Source organism: Leuciscus leuciscus (assembly GCF_965113295.1).
Source record: "Leuciscus leuciscus genome assembly, chromosome: 25".
Lineage (NCBI taxonomy): Eukaryota > Metazoa > Chordata > Actinopteri > Cypriniformes > Leuciscidae > Leuciscus > Leuciscus leuciscus.
In genome coordinates, this window is record NC_138724.1 from 11810382 (window position 1) to 11827435 (window position 17054).

The 17054-nt window shown below is 37.8% G+C and overlaps 2 protein-coding genes across 2 annotated transcripts in view; one reads left to right on the forward strand and one right to left on the reverse strand.

Moving 5' to 3' along the window:
• LOC309491120 (dynein light chain roadblock-type 2-like) overlaps positions 1–17054 on the forward strand; it is a 196084-nt gene that overhangs the window by 150234 nt on the left and 28796 nt on the right. The gene's annotated exons all lie outside the window — the stretch shown is intronic.
• The window catches only part of osbpl5 (oxysterol binding protein-like 5), a 66884-nt gene that overhangs the window by 33569 nt on the left and 16261 nt on the right, over positions 1–17054 (reverse strand). Inside the window, exons 2-8 of the mRNA XM_082160431.1 lie at positions 10097–10253; positions 8376–8449; positions 3969–4049; positions 2470–2571; positions 2186–2389; positions 2024–2108; positions 1775–1937 (exon numbers count right to left, since the gene is read on the reverse strand). Of these exons, the coding sequence (XP_082016557.1) occupies positions 1775–1937; positions 2024–2108; positions 2186–2389; positions 2470–2571; positions 3969–4049; positions 8376–8449; positions 10097–10232 (845 nt within the window). The 5' untranslated portion in view covers positions 10233–10253. The remainder of the gene's footprint in view (positions 1–1774; positions 1938–2023; positions 2109–2185; positions 2390–2469; positions 2572–3968; positions 4050–8375; positions 8450–10096; positions 10254–17054) is intronic.

A 17054-nucleotide genomic window follows, 5' to 3' on the forward strand; every position in this document is an offset into this window, starting at 1 on the left:
CCTGAGACGGCTGAGGAAGTTTGGAATGAACCGCCATATCCTCACACGGTTCTACACCAGTACTGTAGAGAGCATCGTGACTGGCTGCATCACTGCCTGGTACGGCAATACCATCGCCCGCGACCGCAAAGCCCTGCAAAGGGTGGTGCACACTGCCAGTCGTATCATCGGAGGTGAGCTTCCCTCCCTCCAGGAAATATATGCCAGGCGGTGTGTGAAGAAAGCTCGGAGGATCATCAGAGACTCTAGCCACCCGAGCCATGGGCTGTTCTCACTGCTACCATCAGGTAGGCGGTACCGCAGCATCAGGACACGCACCAGCCGACTCCATGACAGCTTCTTCCCGCAAGCAATTCGATTTCTTAACTCCTGATCCCAAGTGATCAATAACCATAAACACACTGCATCTCAAAACACCTCAACTTAACCTACTGTATATTTACATTTATTTTCTTTCGCATGTGTATTTATTGTATGTATAGATGTCTATATTGTATATTGTACATTATTTATTGTATATTGTATAGTATATATGGTGCTGTGAGTTATCGTGCGCACATTAGAGGTGTAATCTGTAAGTGTAAATTGTTTCGTCCATTGTGTCATGACTGCTATGCTGCTTGGAACTGCACCTAAGAATTTCACCACTGTTGCACTTGTATATATGGTTGTGTGACAATAAAAGTGATTTGATTTGATTTGAGTTTTAAAATGTTCAATAGCTATTCTACACTTTTTGGCATTTTATTGATAGACAAATGACGAGGAGACAAGACTGGGAAGGATCTAGATACCATGTGTTGCAGACTCAAACCTAATTTTCCCACATAAGCACCAAAGTTATAAAAATGGGGATCCCATGAACAAACCACTAAGAAATGAGCCCAACATAAAAGAGAAGATAGATGAACTCCTTCACACCAAATTTTTCGAGAATATTTTGAATATATCATAGTTGTAGTTAATGAAAATAGTTTTGGTGTATTTCATATTTTGTATCATTTAGCAATAATTAGTTATTGTATTTGGAGGATACATAATTTATATTTATATATATATAATAACTATTCTCCAAAAATCTGAACAATTTGTACTTTCATGTAATTTAGTTGCACTGTATTAACAGTTTTGTGGCAAAAAAAACAAACATTAATGCAAATAGTTTTGGTGCCAGAAACTGTTTGCAAATAATTCATACCTTGAAATCATAGAGTCACATCATAGCTGATGTAAACAGTTTTGGTGGCAAAAGTGAGAATTTTCGTCATTAGCATCGTCATTAGAACGGCCGCATCTAAGGCAGTAAGTGCATCGCATTACGTTTTCATCAACTTACAGGTTATAAAGTTTATTGTAACTATGTGGGCGCTGAGTTTTTTCTGTATTTTGACCAAAATCTCATGTTATAAAAGATGAAGTGCTATGCACAGGATATTTAAGACAGTACTGGCTATGACTCAATAATAAAAAAATAAAAAAATAAAAAATAAAAACCTGTACATTATATAACTTGTTTCAATTGAGTCCCATAGAAATTAAAGCAAATAGTTTAGGTGGCAGAACTTGACTGCAAATAATTCATACATTGATTTCATAGTTGATGCAATTAGCTTTGGTGCCAAAAAAGTGTAATTTACTTGCACTGAATCTAATATGAATAGTTTTGGAGTCAAAAATGATCTTTGAATATTCAATTATTTTATGTCACTTGTCAAGTGACATGCTGAAAACAGTATGGTGATGTAGAGAGTTCAGACAGCTGGGTAACACTCACTGCAGGAGGTCCTGGTCTGTGAGAGCCGAGCACTGCAACAGCTGCAATATGTGTGAGGACTCCGAGGAGCTGCTCAGATCTCCATCCCTGCAGCTCTTCGCCGTCATCTTCGACAAGCTGGAGCAGCTGAGGGCCAGTTCCAGAGCGTCCATCCAACAGCGTCCTGGAGCAAACGACATTAGGCTGTAGCCCTCAGGTGGACTCCATATTGAGAAGGCAGTTTTACAGAAGATAAATGCCTATGCTCACCATCAGATTCAGATGCTGCCCTGAAGATCAGGTAATTACTAGGCAAGGGTTGTGTGATGGAACCAACGGTTTCTCCTTTAGGACCCTAAAAAAAACACAGACACCAATCAATCCCAACAATAAGGTCAAGAAAACATGTTCTTGAAGATGTTCTTGTCTAACCTTCATGGCCCATATGGACTTATCCAGCGGATGGTAGAGTTTGAAGCAGAATCCGTCCTTCTTTGAGGGTCTTTCGATGAGTTTGCAGGCGTTGAGAAGAATCGTTCCCACCCAGTGATCTGAACCGGGCGTCTTGTATATCAGGAGAATGCCAGGCTTCAGGATGCACCATAATTTCGTCCAGCTCTTCAATGATCCCCGAATCTGATACATCCAAGAACCACATCTTAAAGCTGTTGCAAAATGATTCATTGTTAGAATGAAAACCAATTAGGTTTACTAACCTTTAGCCAGTTGGACATAATGACCACACTTGGATCCTTTAGTGCACTGAACAGTTCATTGGCAACCCTCTTCTTTTCCTGGCGATAGTTCTTTTTCTGAACCTACAATATAAAAGGTTAAGGTTTAATGCATTGCTCAAACATCAGCTAGGGGGCGTAAGTGGGCGGCAAGACGTGTAAAATGTCTTGTTGAACACTAGAGTGCACCACATACAATACTAAAGAGCAACAAACCAACAAAAGATATACAGTAGCTGCAAGTATAAATTAGTGGAATCTAAAGATGTGTTTTTTAGGATTTAAAAAAAAAAATCTTATATACCTGATAGAGCTTGGGTATTTTGTGTGGTTGATTTTTATAGCATCGCAGATAACACTTCATATTGATGATTGCATGTACAAAACTAAATGATATACCTCTTTTAATTTTTAAATCTCTCTTTTAATGCTTTCATTTTAGATTGAGGAGAAGAAATCTCATCTCGAACCTAGTCATTTTTGTTTTCGTAAAAGGATAACCCAAAATTAACATTAGAGTCTATGAGTTGCACTGACGGCCTTACATTTTAATGTCTAGATTGAAAACTCAACAAATCTATGTACATTTTAGAGTTAGGAACATTTAAATTTATAACGGCTTTTGCCAAAGATGTTGAAAAAAAAAGAGTTACATTATTTTAGTAATAACACTGACAAGACCAGTTTATTTTATATACTATTAAAGTAGTTCTTAATGTTTTGAATTGGCTTTATTATTGGCTTTTTATACTTTCAGTTCAATTTTTTGTTTTGTTTTAGTAATATATTTTATGTGCTCTTTTTATTAGTTTTTTATTTCAGTTTCAGTTTTAGTAATTTTTGTAATATTTATTTCAGTTTCAGTTTTAGTAATTTTTGTAATTTTTATTTCAGTTTCAGTTTTAGTAATTTTAGTATTTCAATTTAGTTGCCATGCAACATTTCAAATTTTTGTTAAAAAAAAATTTATTTAACCTTTTCATCAAATACTTATAATTTATTTTATTTCAAGTAACAAAAATGGGTTTAATATTTACAGTTAACAATAACAACACTGGACAAGTGGTTCATTAGATAAAGATTTTTAAAGGATTCACAGAAAATATCAAATACCCAAAACATTTTCATAACAGAACGTTAAGAAAGGTCCTTATTTGAGGCAAATGTGTTCCTACTTCCTAGTGAGATGTTTCCGTACATCCGTCCCAAAATGACAAAAAAGCCCAAACCAGTCCCTAGCCACATGCAAAGTTTTGTGAGATAACATTTGTTGCTGTTCAAGCTTCAAAGTAAAAAGATGAAAAACAGGCCAGATGAAAAGCTGGATTCAATATTTTAATAAATATTTTAGTATTTGCTCTGCTTATAGAGGAAGTGCCTGTACGCAGGTTCTGTGCCGTCCACCTGTTGACACCGCAACCAAGCTGCTGTTTTGAGAAACTGGGTCAGGAACTCAGCCTTGAGTGGGAAGCACATCATACCTTAAGCGATTCTTTCCTTGCCAGCTTCTCCGTGGGCGAGGAAGACTCCTTCTCCAAACCAATAAACATTCTGGACTCCGACTGAGGCAAAGAAGAGATTGCAAAACAGAAAATCCCATAAAAAGTCCACACGAGATCAAAATTGACCATGTTTTCTTTTTTAATACATGTTCATGAGCTTAATATGAACAATTCACCACTGCACATTATAAAAAAATTATAATTTGTAGTCATTTTGCTCCACCTATTCATTTTTTCCTCATTGAATATCCTTACATTACGGAAACAAAATGAGTTGCGAATGCCGTTTCATGCTCACTTTCCCATTATAATCATATTAAGTAAGTAAATTAATTTAGAAATTGTAATGCAAATGATGCAACTTCCAGCTACAACTCTTTCACACAAACTGCAAAAGGAGCCAGGCTAAATGCAGCAGGTCTGTTTGGTCAGCTGTGGGTGTCAGTTGAACCATGGAGACGACAGCTTCCCTCTTAGGCTCAAATTAGCCTGTAAACCAGATGATCGAGTGTGGAGTCCAGAATAACACCAGTAATGTTATTTCACAGTTTTATATTCAGAGGTGTTACCAAAAATAAAACAATACAAATATTACAAATTGTGACATGATAAAGTATATAAATCACTAGTTTTTCTAAAATAACACCGTCCCAACAGCGACACGAGCAGGTAAAGTTGTAACGGGAGTCCTTGTCTCTCTTGCCTCCCCTTGACCCTATTGAGTTTTAACAGACCCCCTAAAGGGGAGGTTTGGTGGGAGGTAAGAGAATGAATGGAGGAAAGTCACATTAGAGGAGGCAATGGCTGTGCCCGAAATCGCCCCATATACCCTTAAATGTACGGTAGGCAATTTCAGAGAGGCTAGCAACAGCAAGTTAGCTTTCAAAGCATGAGATCCCACCCTTCCTTCAGAGTGTCTCCAGAGCAGAGTCTGAAAAGCATCACGAGAGACGGCGTTAAATTACCTCATGTCTCAAACCACATACCATTACAATAATAATGAACGTAATCAATTTACAGAGCTCTTACTTGTCCCACCTGATTGCTGCAGATTAATTTCGGCATTGATAGTGTTGACATAGGAACGCAAATCCAAGTCTGAAGAAGACGTAAACCGCTCCTGATAGAATAGTAATTACGGTTACGACAATTGGTGAACGGAGCATAAGCTCATTGTTTTAGTTCAGGAGGAACTATAAAAGACGACTGCTGTTTGTGTGTGGCGCTCGGTGACTGTCTGTCTACAACTCTGCATCGCCTTACAGACAGAGATGGGAAGTAACGAAGTACAAATACTTTGTTACTGTACTCAAGTACATTTTTCAGATATTTTTACTTTACTATTTATTTTTGTTCCGACTTTTTACTTTTACTCCTTACATTTTTAACACGAATATCGGTACTTTCTACTCCTTGCATTTTACAAAATTGGCTCGTTACTTTAGTTTCAAATAATTTTAATGGAGTTACCGTTATTATTTTTCGCGTCATCAACCCTTCGCAGGGAGTTTGATTGACAGGCGATCTGACATTTAGTCCGACAAAGCAGTCAGGAGTTAGTAGATTAACATTGGAGGATTTAAACTTGAAAAACGAAGCGTACCGAGGTCTTTCCGCGGTTAAAACAACATTCCTTCTTATGTTCATTCATGTTTATTTGATGCTATACATTAACTAGAAGGAAGAGATGAATGGTTCACGCGCAACTTTAACTGATTGATCTGTCATACACATTAAGACACAAAACGGTATTCATTGTTTAAATTTCTTTTAAAAATGACTAAATTTGAAAGAACTTTGTTTCATATAAAAAATAACCTGGTCTGTCCTGTCTGTCTGTGTTGTTAGCATCCTCTCTGCTCCGCGATGTATCTTTCACTGCGTGAGAACGGCGTCGCTTGTCGGACAGACGGACACAGCAACGGTAACCAAAGACCGTCTTTGCGAACGGTCATACGTTGCACTTGACGCGTCACGCACCACTACAAGACGACTCGGCAGATTCGGCGGCATTCATTCGCGGCAAATCATATACATATAGAATCCTTTAAATGTTAAGGGGAAGATTAAAAAAAGAGAAACTGGATCTGTGAATTCTCACAGAATCACAATTGAATTCATATCTTGCTACTCAGTCAGAATCTTATTAACCTGGAGTCCCAGTCTGTCACAATAATCATATAGGCTATGTGATGTTTTAGGCCTTATTGGCAGACATCCATTTAAAATGCAGGCAATGGCATATAAAGAACCTTTTTTCCAAAACCACTTAAGTTTATCAGCTTGCACTGAGTAACATGTGGTCCAGGTAGCTTTGCATAAAAATTCGCAAGGCTACTTTTACTTTTATACTTTTAAGTACATTTCCAAGCCTGTACTTTGTTACTTTTACTTGAGTAAAGAAGTTAAATCAGTACTTCTACCTTTACCAGAGTATTTTTTTACACAAGTACCTGTACTTCTACTTGAGTACGGGAAGTGAGTACTTTTGCCATCTCTGCTTACAGAGCGAACTGATGATGTGTGATGTCTGTGCGAGCAGGTGCGCAGAGGTTTGCAACAGGTTGACAGGCAGTATGACATCCTATCATTGCATTCGGACGAACATTTTTTGGTCCTGAGACTCCCACAGAAGATATATGTTCATGTTTTAATATTTAGACCACTTCTATTATTGATGCTCTCAGGAAGTTTAAACCAGTAATACGTGTTTATGAAACACATTGCCTACCCTACCTTTAAATAGGTCACTAAATCCGAAACGTTATCGAGTGCACTGATTCAGTCCCATAATGCACCACTATGAGCGTACAATTGATGTACATTCAACGGCTAGAGAATACCCATAATGCACTGTGAGGGTCGAGCCGAATAAGTTCCTGTGTCTGACCAGAAGATGGCACCCGCAACCATTTATTTTCCAAACCATTGGTCCAATGTGGCAACAGCATTATATCATACAGGTATAATTACCTTTTTAATTGATTATTAAATTGTTTAATTAAGGTTTATACATAGTTTCCATGACGGAGTTCAAGATAAATATTTTCATTACTACCTGGAGCTGCCAGTTTGCTAATCAGAGAACTCCGTGTCCGAATTCACTCACTCATTTTCATTCACTTCTTCAAGTGGACTATTAGTGGACTATTAATGTAGGGAATAGGGGGTGATTTCATACACAACTAATGCCTCCATCGCGCTATGATTGGTTTGTTAATCCTGTCTCTTGTTTTTGTGTGCGTTTGTGAATCAGTCTGAATGAACAAAATGATGGCGTTAATGGGAAGAATATTTAAAAAGTAAAGTAAACAACTCACCCACTTAGATATCACCGCTTTATGACACGTCAAAATCAAACTTAAAATGCCCTTAAAACATGATTTGTGGCAGATTTTTTAGTGAACAATCAGCTTGGTGAACTTAAAGGTACATCTTCATGTCTGTAACCAGTGTTTACAGAGTTTGATAACTGATGATCCAGAAATAAGTTGACTATTAAAAGATCAGTTCACAAATAAAATATATTGTTTAAATTATTACTGTCTTTAGTCATTTTTTTAATAAATGTAAAAATGCTTAAAACACTAACTTGATGAGATTTAAACTTGGTTAAAATAAACAGATGATTAATAACATTGTTAATGTAAAAATACAAAACAGAAGTGTATTTAGCTTCTTTTCTTCTTCTTTTGATGTAATGTTTATTTTACCAAGAAAATGTTACAACATAAAGTGTAACTGGGACATTTGATTTATATAAAAAATTTAATAAATTAAAAATTAAAAAAAGAGGACTTTGCCTCCTCATTTCAACACACCACTGCACCATTATATATAAATAGTAAGTAATCAAAATATTATCAGAATATCCAACTAATAGTTACAGTAGTTGCAGGTGCAATGCTAAATGCTTTTTTTTTTTTTTTGGCTTATACAAATGCGATGCATAAATGTTATAGTTCAATGTCTCACATGGGTGAATGAATGACAGGCTTTTACTTTAGATTCGACCATTAAAAACACATGATGCAGACAAATGCGTTTTATATGTGCCTGTTTTGGTTCTGATTTACTAAAAGCTTTTACCGCATGTAAAACTGTTTGAGCGAAATTAATAAGGAAGACTGTAATTGGTTGAGTTTTGACATGCGCTAATTGCAGGTCATTTCACTTCGCATTAGCAGAGGTCTAGTGAATCCTTTAAGCTTTCATTTAGCTGCATTTAGAAATAAACTCTATTAAAAGGTTAACTAGTAAGCGGGTTGAAATGACAGATGTGTTTTGGAAATGCTCTTCAACCAGCAAGTACAGTGAATTTTCTTTCCCAGCTGCATTATTTTGTCGTCACATTCCATGCAGGCAGTCAACAAAAGATGAACGCACCACGCTGCTGGGCGACCGGGCCGGGCTGACCTCGTCCCTCGGTAAGGGCAAACCGTTCCGCTCCGTTTCATTACCTGGAGAACACACACATGCACACACACGCACGCACACACCCACACCAGCAAACAAACACCTCATTAATATCAAGGGAAATAAATTATAATCACCAGGACTATGAATACACATGTAACGCTACAGTAAATAACATTTTAGCCATATATCAGGGGATATTAAAACATAGCTCAGTTAAAGATTAAATCAAATACATTTTTTTACACTTTCTATTTGTAGTACATGTCCCTTATTGTGCAGTTGTTTGTAGCATGTAGCTGTGTGGTTTCTATGATATTCTAAGTGGTTGCCAGGGATGGTTTGTAGCTAGGTTGTTCTAGAGCCGTTAAAAACAGAGTTCTGACACTCCCATAGGAATTGAGGAATGCGGAAGTAAAGCGTGTCATGACATGGAGCAACCAATAGTTCCAAACAACCAATAGTTCCAAATAACCAATAGTTCCAGCATTGAACCCCATTCATTTCAGTGTGTCCCATGTACACTCGCTGGAAAGTTGATGAAATTACTGCATATTTTGAGATTTTATTGCATTCGTTGATTAATTAGTTGAAGCGCGTTATAGTTAGATCGTTAGACTCTAATTGCAGTTAGATAACATGAGCAGCACTGCAACAGCTACTAACCAGATGCTATCTGTCATATTTTAACAGTTTTTAGTCTCTCTGAGATCTTTCTCTCCAAGTAGGAGGTCGAAGAAGGTTCTATGGAGCATATTCAAGGAATAACGTATAGCGCCGGGATATATAATAAAGAGTTGAATACAATTGCCTTGTTTTTTAAAACACTATTTAGAACTTATTTCTTGGGTTAAATTCAGTATGCTAGCATCATTCATTTATATTCACCCATCGTGAATGCTTTTGAGTATCATAAAATAACATTAGGATGTTAACAACATCAAGGGCACCATTTTAACGAACTAAGCACATGGTCTAAAGCGCACTTGGGGTGTGTCTGAATCCATTTTTGCTAGTTTAACGACAGGGAAAAATGGTCGGCGCACCCGACGCTTGGTCTAAAAGGCTTGTTCCTATTCTCATAATGAGTAATGGGTGTGTTTTGGGCGTAACATGCAATAAACCAATCAGAGTCTCATCTCCCATTCCTTTTAAAAGCCAGTTGTGCTCGTCCCATGGCAGATTCGCTATTTACATGGCGGAATTAGCAAGCGGAAAGACTGAATGCTTCTCTAGCGAGGACACGAATCTGCTCGTGCGCGAGGTTAAAGCGCAAACAGACCATCTACGGGACAAGCCGGACTCTACCATATCTTTATGTACATACATATTAATCTTTTACATTGAGTCGGTTTTCAATTAACCGACTATGTTTAAGTGAAAACTTGCCAAGAGAGGCATTTTGACATATTTTTGTGTGTATTTGTCCGTTTAAGCGCATGCCCGAAGCCCAACGTAGCCTATAGGTTACTTGTCCGTGTTTAGGTGGTTGCCAGGGCATTGCATTGTGGAATATTAAGGAAGCTAAATGCACTATGAATGAGGTTTTGTGACGAAAAACCATATTGCTCTTGAATTCTTTAACGCAACTGTTTACCATAACCGTAGTTACTTAGAAGCAGTGAGCTCCTCCATGTCTCTTGTGCTCAAAGGATGTAATGTTTCCACACATTTAAGAATAGAATGGATACCTGGGCTGATTGGGTACAGTTCATGGTCTCCTCCATAGGACAGGTTGCGGGTCAATAGACGCGGGTCGATCTGGGGAGGAGACGTGGCTGTGGGACAGAGAGAGAACCGTCTGCGGAACAAGTTCTCCTCCTTCATTGTGTCAGCCAGTCTGTCCACCTGCAGGAGAAAGGAGGAATATCATTATAGTGTGTAGCAGCATAATGCACCGAAATACTAATGGATCATCACACACATACACGCACAAATTAATGTTAATGCTGCTGTGTTATGCACTGCAGCCCTTTACCTTAACAGATGTAATAGATAATCAGCAAAGCGAGAGTGTGTGAGCAAATGTATGTGTCCGGATGAAACTGTTCCAGAAAGCTTATGCAACACAAAAATGGATGCTAAACGAGAAGAGCAGGAGACAGAATCTAAATATTTTAAGACGAAGTCTATAAATATGAGTTTGCAAACTGAACTGATTCTAGTGAGGACAGTGCCATCTACAAGAAAATAACTAACTTTCTAATGTGTTGTCCAAGCAAATTACTCTTATAAGTTTATTCATATAAAGAATCATAAAAAATATAAAAAAAAACTCTAACTCAAAGTTACAAGTTTGAATCATTTAAAAAAAAATACTGAATCCATTCTGAATCTCATAAACCTAACCCCATCCATCCATCCATCCATCCATCCATCCATCCATCCATCCATGTGTGTAAACAGATTTCAAAATCAACCACAACCAATGGCGCAGTATTGTTTTGTTATTTAAAGGCCACATTAGTAATGTGCGCCTATAGGCGGGTTCACCACGCGCGTACAATCTGCTTATTACACACACAGGGATGCGCAGCAGCACACAAACATGCCAAATATTAAAAATAAAAGGATTACAATGTAAAAGATTATTATTGTGTACATAAAGATATGGGGGAATCCGGCTTGTCCCGTAGATAGTCTGCTTGCGCTTTAACCTCGCGCAGGAGCCGGCCCGTTTCCTCGCTAGAGAAGCGTTCAGTCTTTCCGCTTGCTAATTCCGCCATGTAAATAGCGAATCCACCATGGCACGAGCGCAACTGGCTTTTAAAGGGAATGGGAGATGAGACTCTGATTGGTTTATTGCATGTTACGCCCAAAACACATCCATTACTCATTAAGAGAATAGGAAAATCCTTTAAGACCATGCGGAGGGTGCGCCGACCATTTTTACCATCATTAAACTAGCAAAAGTGGATTCGGACACACCCTAAGTGCGCTTGCGCCCTGCGCTTTAGACCATGTGCTTAGATCATTAAAATAGGCCCCTATAAGTCCTAGAAACTTACATACATTACCTTTAAATATTCACTAAATCACTACATTACCCACATGCATTCTTTAGATAATTAGGTTTGAAATCTAGGGCTGCGAAATGAAAGGTTTAAGGTTACATAAGATGACACTAATCAAAGTAGCAAGTCTAAACAGCATGGGCTTTTAGTTGCAGAGCATCTGAATCAAGTTCCCAGCATCATTCCTTCTCATGTAAAGGAGCTAAAAATAGTCTTTCTGCTGCAGTGTGGGTCTGACGGGGGGTGTGGGAGCTGCCGTCTGTAAGGTGCACAGTTACAAACCCCGCTCTACCTCTCTTTCTCTCACCAGTGCTCTGCAGGGTAATGAACCCCACCCTGCATGTGGCCAGGCAGCCGGATGAACCAATCACAGCTCAGGGCAGGACGGGATGGATTCAATTGGCCGCGCATCTGGCTGCTGTTCAGTTTTACTCTGTTTATAAGACTATGAGCGGCAGAGAGACCAAAACACATCCTGAATAGACTAAGAAAATAGAACATCTGCAAAAAGAATGTAGAAAAGCCCTTTTATATACATGAAAATGACAAAAGAGATCTCTTTAAAGGTGAGGTGTGCAAATTTTTTTTTTTCAGTGTTAAAGGAACAGTTCACTCAAAAATGAAAATCGTTTACACGTTTCATATTTGTTTGACTTTCTTTCCTCTGTGGAAAACAAAACAATAAAATAAAATAGAAATGAATGATGACCAAGGCTGTCAAAAAGGACAAAACAATCACATAAAACATTCAGAATGGCTCCAAGTCGTATAGGGGTCAATGATGTTATTTTTGTCCAATCTAATAATTTATTCAAATATACATTTTAGAAAAATGCAATTCACACATACTGTACAATGACTTCAGGGCAAAAGTTTCTATAATGAGCATGTTTTTAGATTCTGTGTTAAAATTTATTAACACTACATACTAAGGGACATACTCTTGATCTTGTTTGCTGTTCTGGTATAACACCTTATAATTGTACTGTTTCTGATCTGTATATCAGATCACCTACTGGTGTCCTTTTGTGCCCAACTGACAGTTTTTAAGGTAAACCTGTGTCGTTCGATCACATTTCGGAATATTAAGAACATTGATGTGCCTACTCTTGCTGATGAACTTGCCATCTTCTCCAGTAAATCTGATTTCTCTACAGTTGATGAACTAGTTACATATTACAATGATGGACTGAACATGATTTTAGATGAATTCGCACCTGTGAAAACTCAAACTTGTACATTCAGCTTCTTGGTTTACACCTGAACTGCGTGTACTTAAAACTAAAGGCCGTAAGTTAGAGCGGTTGTACGTCAGGTCTGGCCTTACTGTTCATAAAGAAATGTATGCTGAACATATTCAAAATGATAAAAATGCACTGTCCAAAGCTAAATCTGATTACTACTCCAACATAATTGGAGTTAGCAATGGGAACTCCAGGTCTCTTTTCTTGTAAACAATATTCTGCAACCACCTGATTCTTTGCCATCTGATAACTATTCCACTGACTTATGCGATCGCTTTTTGACTTTTTTTGCATCCAAGGTTGAAAATGTACATTAGCAATTACTTACTGGTACTTTCCACAATTACACTCACACACCTCCCCACTCTGTTTTCTCTACCTTTATACTACCAACTACTTCAGAGATAGTGTGTCTGATATATCAATCTAAATCTTCGACTTGTCAGTTAGACCCTCTACCAACTCCTTTAGTGAAAGCTTGTTTACCAGCCCTTTCGCCATTGATTACAAAAATTGTTCACGCTTCACTTGTTTCTGGCTCTGTATCTCCATCTCTTAAATCTATTATTACTCCCATACTTAAGAAACCAGGGGGTGATCCATTTAATTTTGATAATTTTCGTCTAATTTCAAATTTACCATTTATCTCTAAGGTAGTGGAAAAGTGTATTGCAATTCAAATTCATGAACATCTTTCCAATAATAACTTGTATGAACAATTCCAATCTGTTTTTTGTACCCACCATAGCACTGAGACTGCTCTTGTCAGAATAACCAATGATCTACTGTTGTCAGCTGACTCTGGGCTTTTAACCATACTTGTGCTTCTTGACTTGAGCGCTGCCTTTGATACTGTCTCACATAAGATACTTCTTGACAGGTTCGCTTCTTTTGGGATTACTGGCACTGCTCTGTCTTGGTTTAGGTCATATCTATCTGGACGCAGTCAGCGTATTCAAATAAAAAGTTTTAGATCAAGAACATCTACAGTCAGCACTGGTGTTCCCCAGGGTTCTGTTTTGGGCCTGCTTCTTTTCATTATTTATATGCTCCCTCTTGGTTATATTTTGAGGAAGTATGGTATTCATTTTCACTGTTATGTGGATGACACCCAACTTTACCTGTCTGCCAAACCCACTGGGTCTTTCCTCCACCATCTTTGTCCAGCTGTTTAGCTGAAATTAAAGATTGGCTTTCAGCTAACTTCTTGAAGCTAAATGGCAACAAAACTGAGGCTTTACTTATTGGCACTAGATCTGTTGTATCTAAATCTAATAATTTTTCTTTGTACATTGACAATTATGAAATCTTTCCCTCTTCACAGGTCAAAAGTTTGGGTATCATCAAGGATAGCACACTATCTTTTGAAACTCAACATTTATAATATCACGCGGATTGCATACTTCCACTTGCGTAATATTAACCATCTCCGTCCCTTTCTTTCAAATAATAATACTGCAGTTCTTATTCACGCACTAGTCACTTCACGTATAGACTACTGTAATGCTCTTCTCACAGGAGTTCCCTCCAAATTGCTAAATAAGCTTCAGTTGGTTCAGAATTCTGCAGCTCGTGTTCTTTCTAGAACACCTTCTACTGAGCACATTTCTCCAGTTCTTCAGCAATTGCACTGGCTTCCAGTAAAGTATAGCGTTGAATTCAAGATCTTGCTACTTATAAGGCACTTCATAATCTTGCACCCCAATACCTTACTCAACTTCATGTTTACACTCCTTCACGTGCTCTCAGATCTTCAATTTCTCTTGTGGTTCCTCGGATTCGACTAACTACCATGGGTGCCAGATCTTTTAGTTCTGCTGCCCCCCGCCTATGGAACTCTCTGTTTCCATGGTTTCTGCTAAATAAAATCGAGGGTAACGCAGGTATGGCGTCACTAATGATGACACCGTCCTTGTCCTGGTTAAAATTGCTTATATCTCTGGATAATTTTTTTTTTGGAAACATCTAGGATTATGTAAGTACACAAGTCAACAAAATACATAACACTATTCTAGTGGGTTTTGGATATTTGAAACCAAATATCTTACATATTGTGCCTTTAAGACTTCATTTGATGGTTACACCACATTTTTCAGTCATTCAATGTAGACTTTTCTTGAAAATGATATAAAAGTTTAAACCAACTTGCCTACAAAAAGGACATGTTTGTAATGTTAAATGAAAGTGTCTTTGTCAGACAAAGACCTGGCTGATAGGCCAAGGGGCATTTCATGGACTTATTAAGTGTTTCGAAAGCTCATTTATTGATATGACAATTCCTACACCGAAATGGGCACGGCTAATAATGATTGTAATTCTAAATTTAACAAACTGCCACATTCAATTTTAGATTTAGGCAAACAAGCGCAGATCTAGTGGTGGTTTGCAATAAAAGTGCCAGGAAAAATAATACACTGCCATTATTCATACAAAAACAGCCTAACGTTTTACAGGCGAGCCATTCATTTCTTGTGACACTCTTGGAGTCACTCTATATTTACAGAGAAAAACTGTAAAAAGGCTCATTGTGTGTGCGTGCCTGATTCGTGCAAACAGCCATTGTTTAGATGTTTCCATTCATAGCTGGCAATCATCATAATTTGATGAGGGTTTTGACCCTGCATGCCTGGACTATGATCCACTCTTGTAATCTTTAAACTGAGATGAGTAAATGAATGGTAAAAATCTGAACAGAACAACAAGAGCGAAGCCAAGCCACCGTTGGCCCAGCCTACCGAGCGTCCGTCCTCCTGTGACCCGGCAACTCTTGATTTAAGGTCTGGCACTCCACAGCAGCTTCAAAACACTCCCTACTGAGACCTCAGAAGAAAACAACCCTTTATCCTGGCAGCTGACATCTTTAATCGCTTATGAACAAAGCCAGCAAAGAGACTAAATCCCGAGAGAGGTTGACACAGCAAGCGCGGCTATGACAATTCAATGGATCTCAGTGTAAAAGTACCAGAGTGAAGTTAGAGAACACTTTTGCCATACACTTTTTAGCTCAGGTTCTTATTGCAATGTTCCTTTGCATAAAATCGCAAATATGTGTATGTATCTATGTCTTGGCCTGTATAAAAGGTGTTTGAACTGGTTTTGAGGATGATAATCTTGCTGAGAACTCGTCTTTAGAGAGCATCATATGCTTGCTGTTAATGAAAAGTTGTGCGTAAAGGCCCTTATATAGAGATGGTTTGGTCATTTGGTCATTTGGTCATTTTGGTCACTTAGTCATTTGTTTTATGCAAATGACTAACCTTAAGCTTGCAGTTGCTCATTTACAATACTCCAAATTCATTAACATTAGAACGAGTTTGAGAACAAATTCATGTGCATATGCATTTTTTAGCGAATTCCAGCCAGCGGAAATTTTTCCTGAGATGTTCTCCTGTGTGTGTAAAGACTAATAAACCGCACAATTATTAGTGTATGATGAAAAATCTAGGCAAAAATAATCAAAGCATGTGTTCAACACAGTTCCACTAAATGAAAGTAAAATATTTAGGGCCAGATTTACTAAACAGGGCAAATTAGCGTGAGAGCGCAATTCCAAAAAAGCTCAGATGGGAGTGGAAAGCTACTGATGTCTTAATTACGACGACAAATTAAAGAACACAGACACAGTCAGATTATTTCCATAATGACCAAAATTGACTAGCGAAAACCATAGTAAATCCCCTATCCAGGTCTATCACACACAAAGACATTTACAAAGTTTCCATTTAACATTAGAAACAAGCTGTTGGTAAATATGGCCATTAATAAGATATTTATTTATTTATTTATATGCACCAATAAAAATGTATTTTAATAAACAGCCATGCTTACCTTCATTGGTATTTTACTAAAACATAAAATAACTATTTCTGACTGATCGCTGGTTTATTATACCAATGAATTGAAACATGCAATTATAAAGGAACTGATTTATGGATACTCCGACAGATCAGTATCGGTCGGATAATTACATTCTATGACTCGAAATCACACGGCGTAAAACCGTAAACAGTCACTGCCAACACGCCGTTGAGATCGTGATCCAGTGTTTTCCACTGAGTGTGCTTGGAATGGATCGATCGCTCAGATTGACAAGTCTTGATTTACCGTGCGCCATAGAATAGGAGCGCACAGATGAAACAGTGCTGGAAGATCATCACTCATCAACCAGGATCTTACTACTTGTTACTTATTCCATGTAATTATAAATATGTCTACTACGCTTTCTGGAGTTTACACATGTAATTATTTCTTATGTTAAGTAAAACATTCCCTTGTTTGGAGTTTATTTTTTTTTTACTTCTGAGAAAAAAGGCTACCATGGTTTCAATTGCCGTAACTTTTGATTTCTTTGAGATATCAACGCAAAATTTGGTCCAGATGCAGTTGGCATG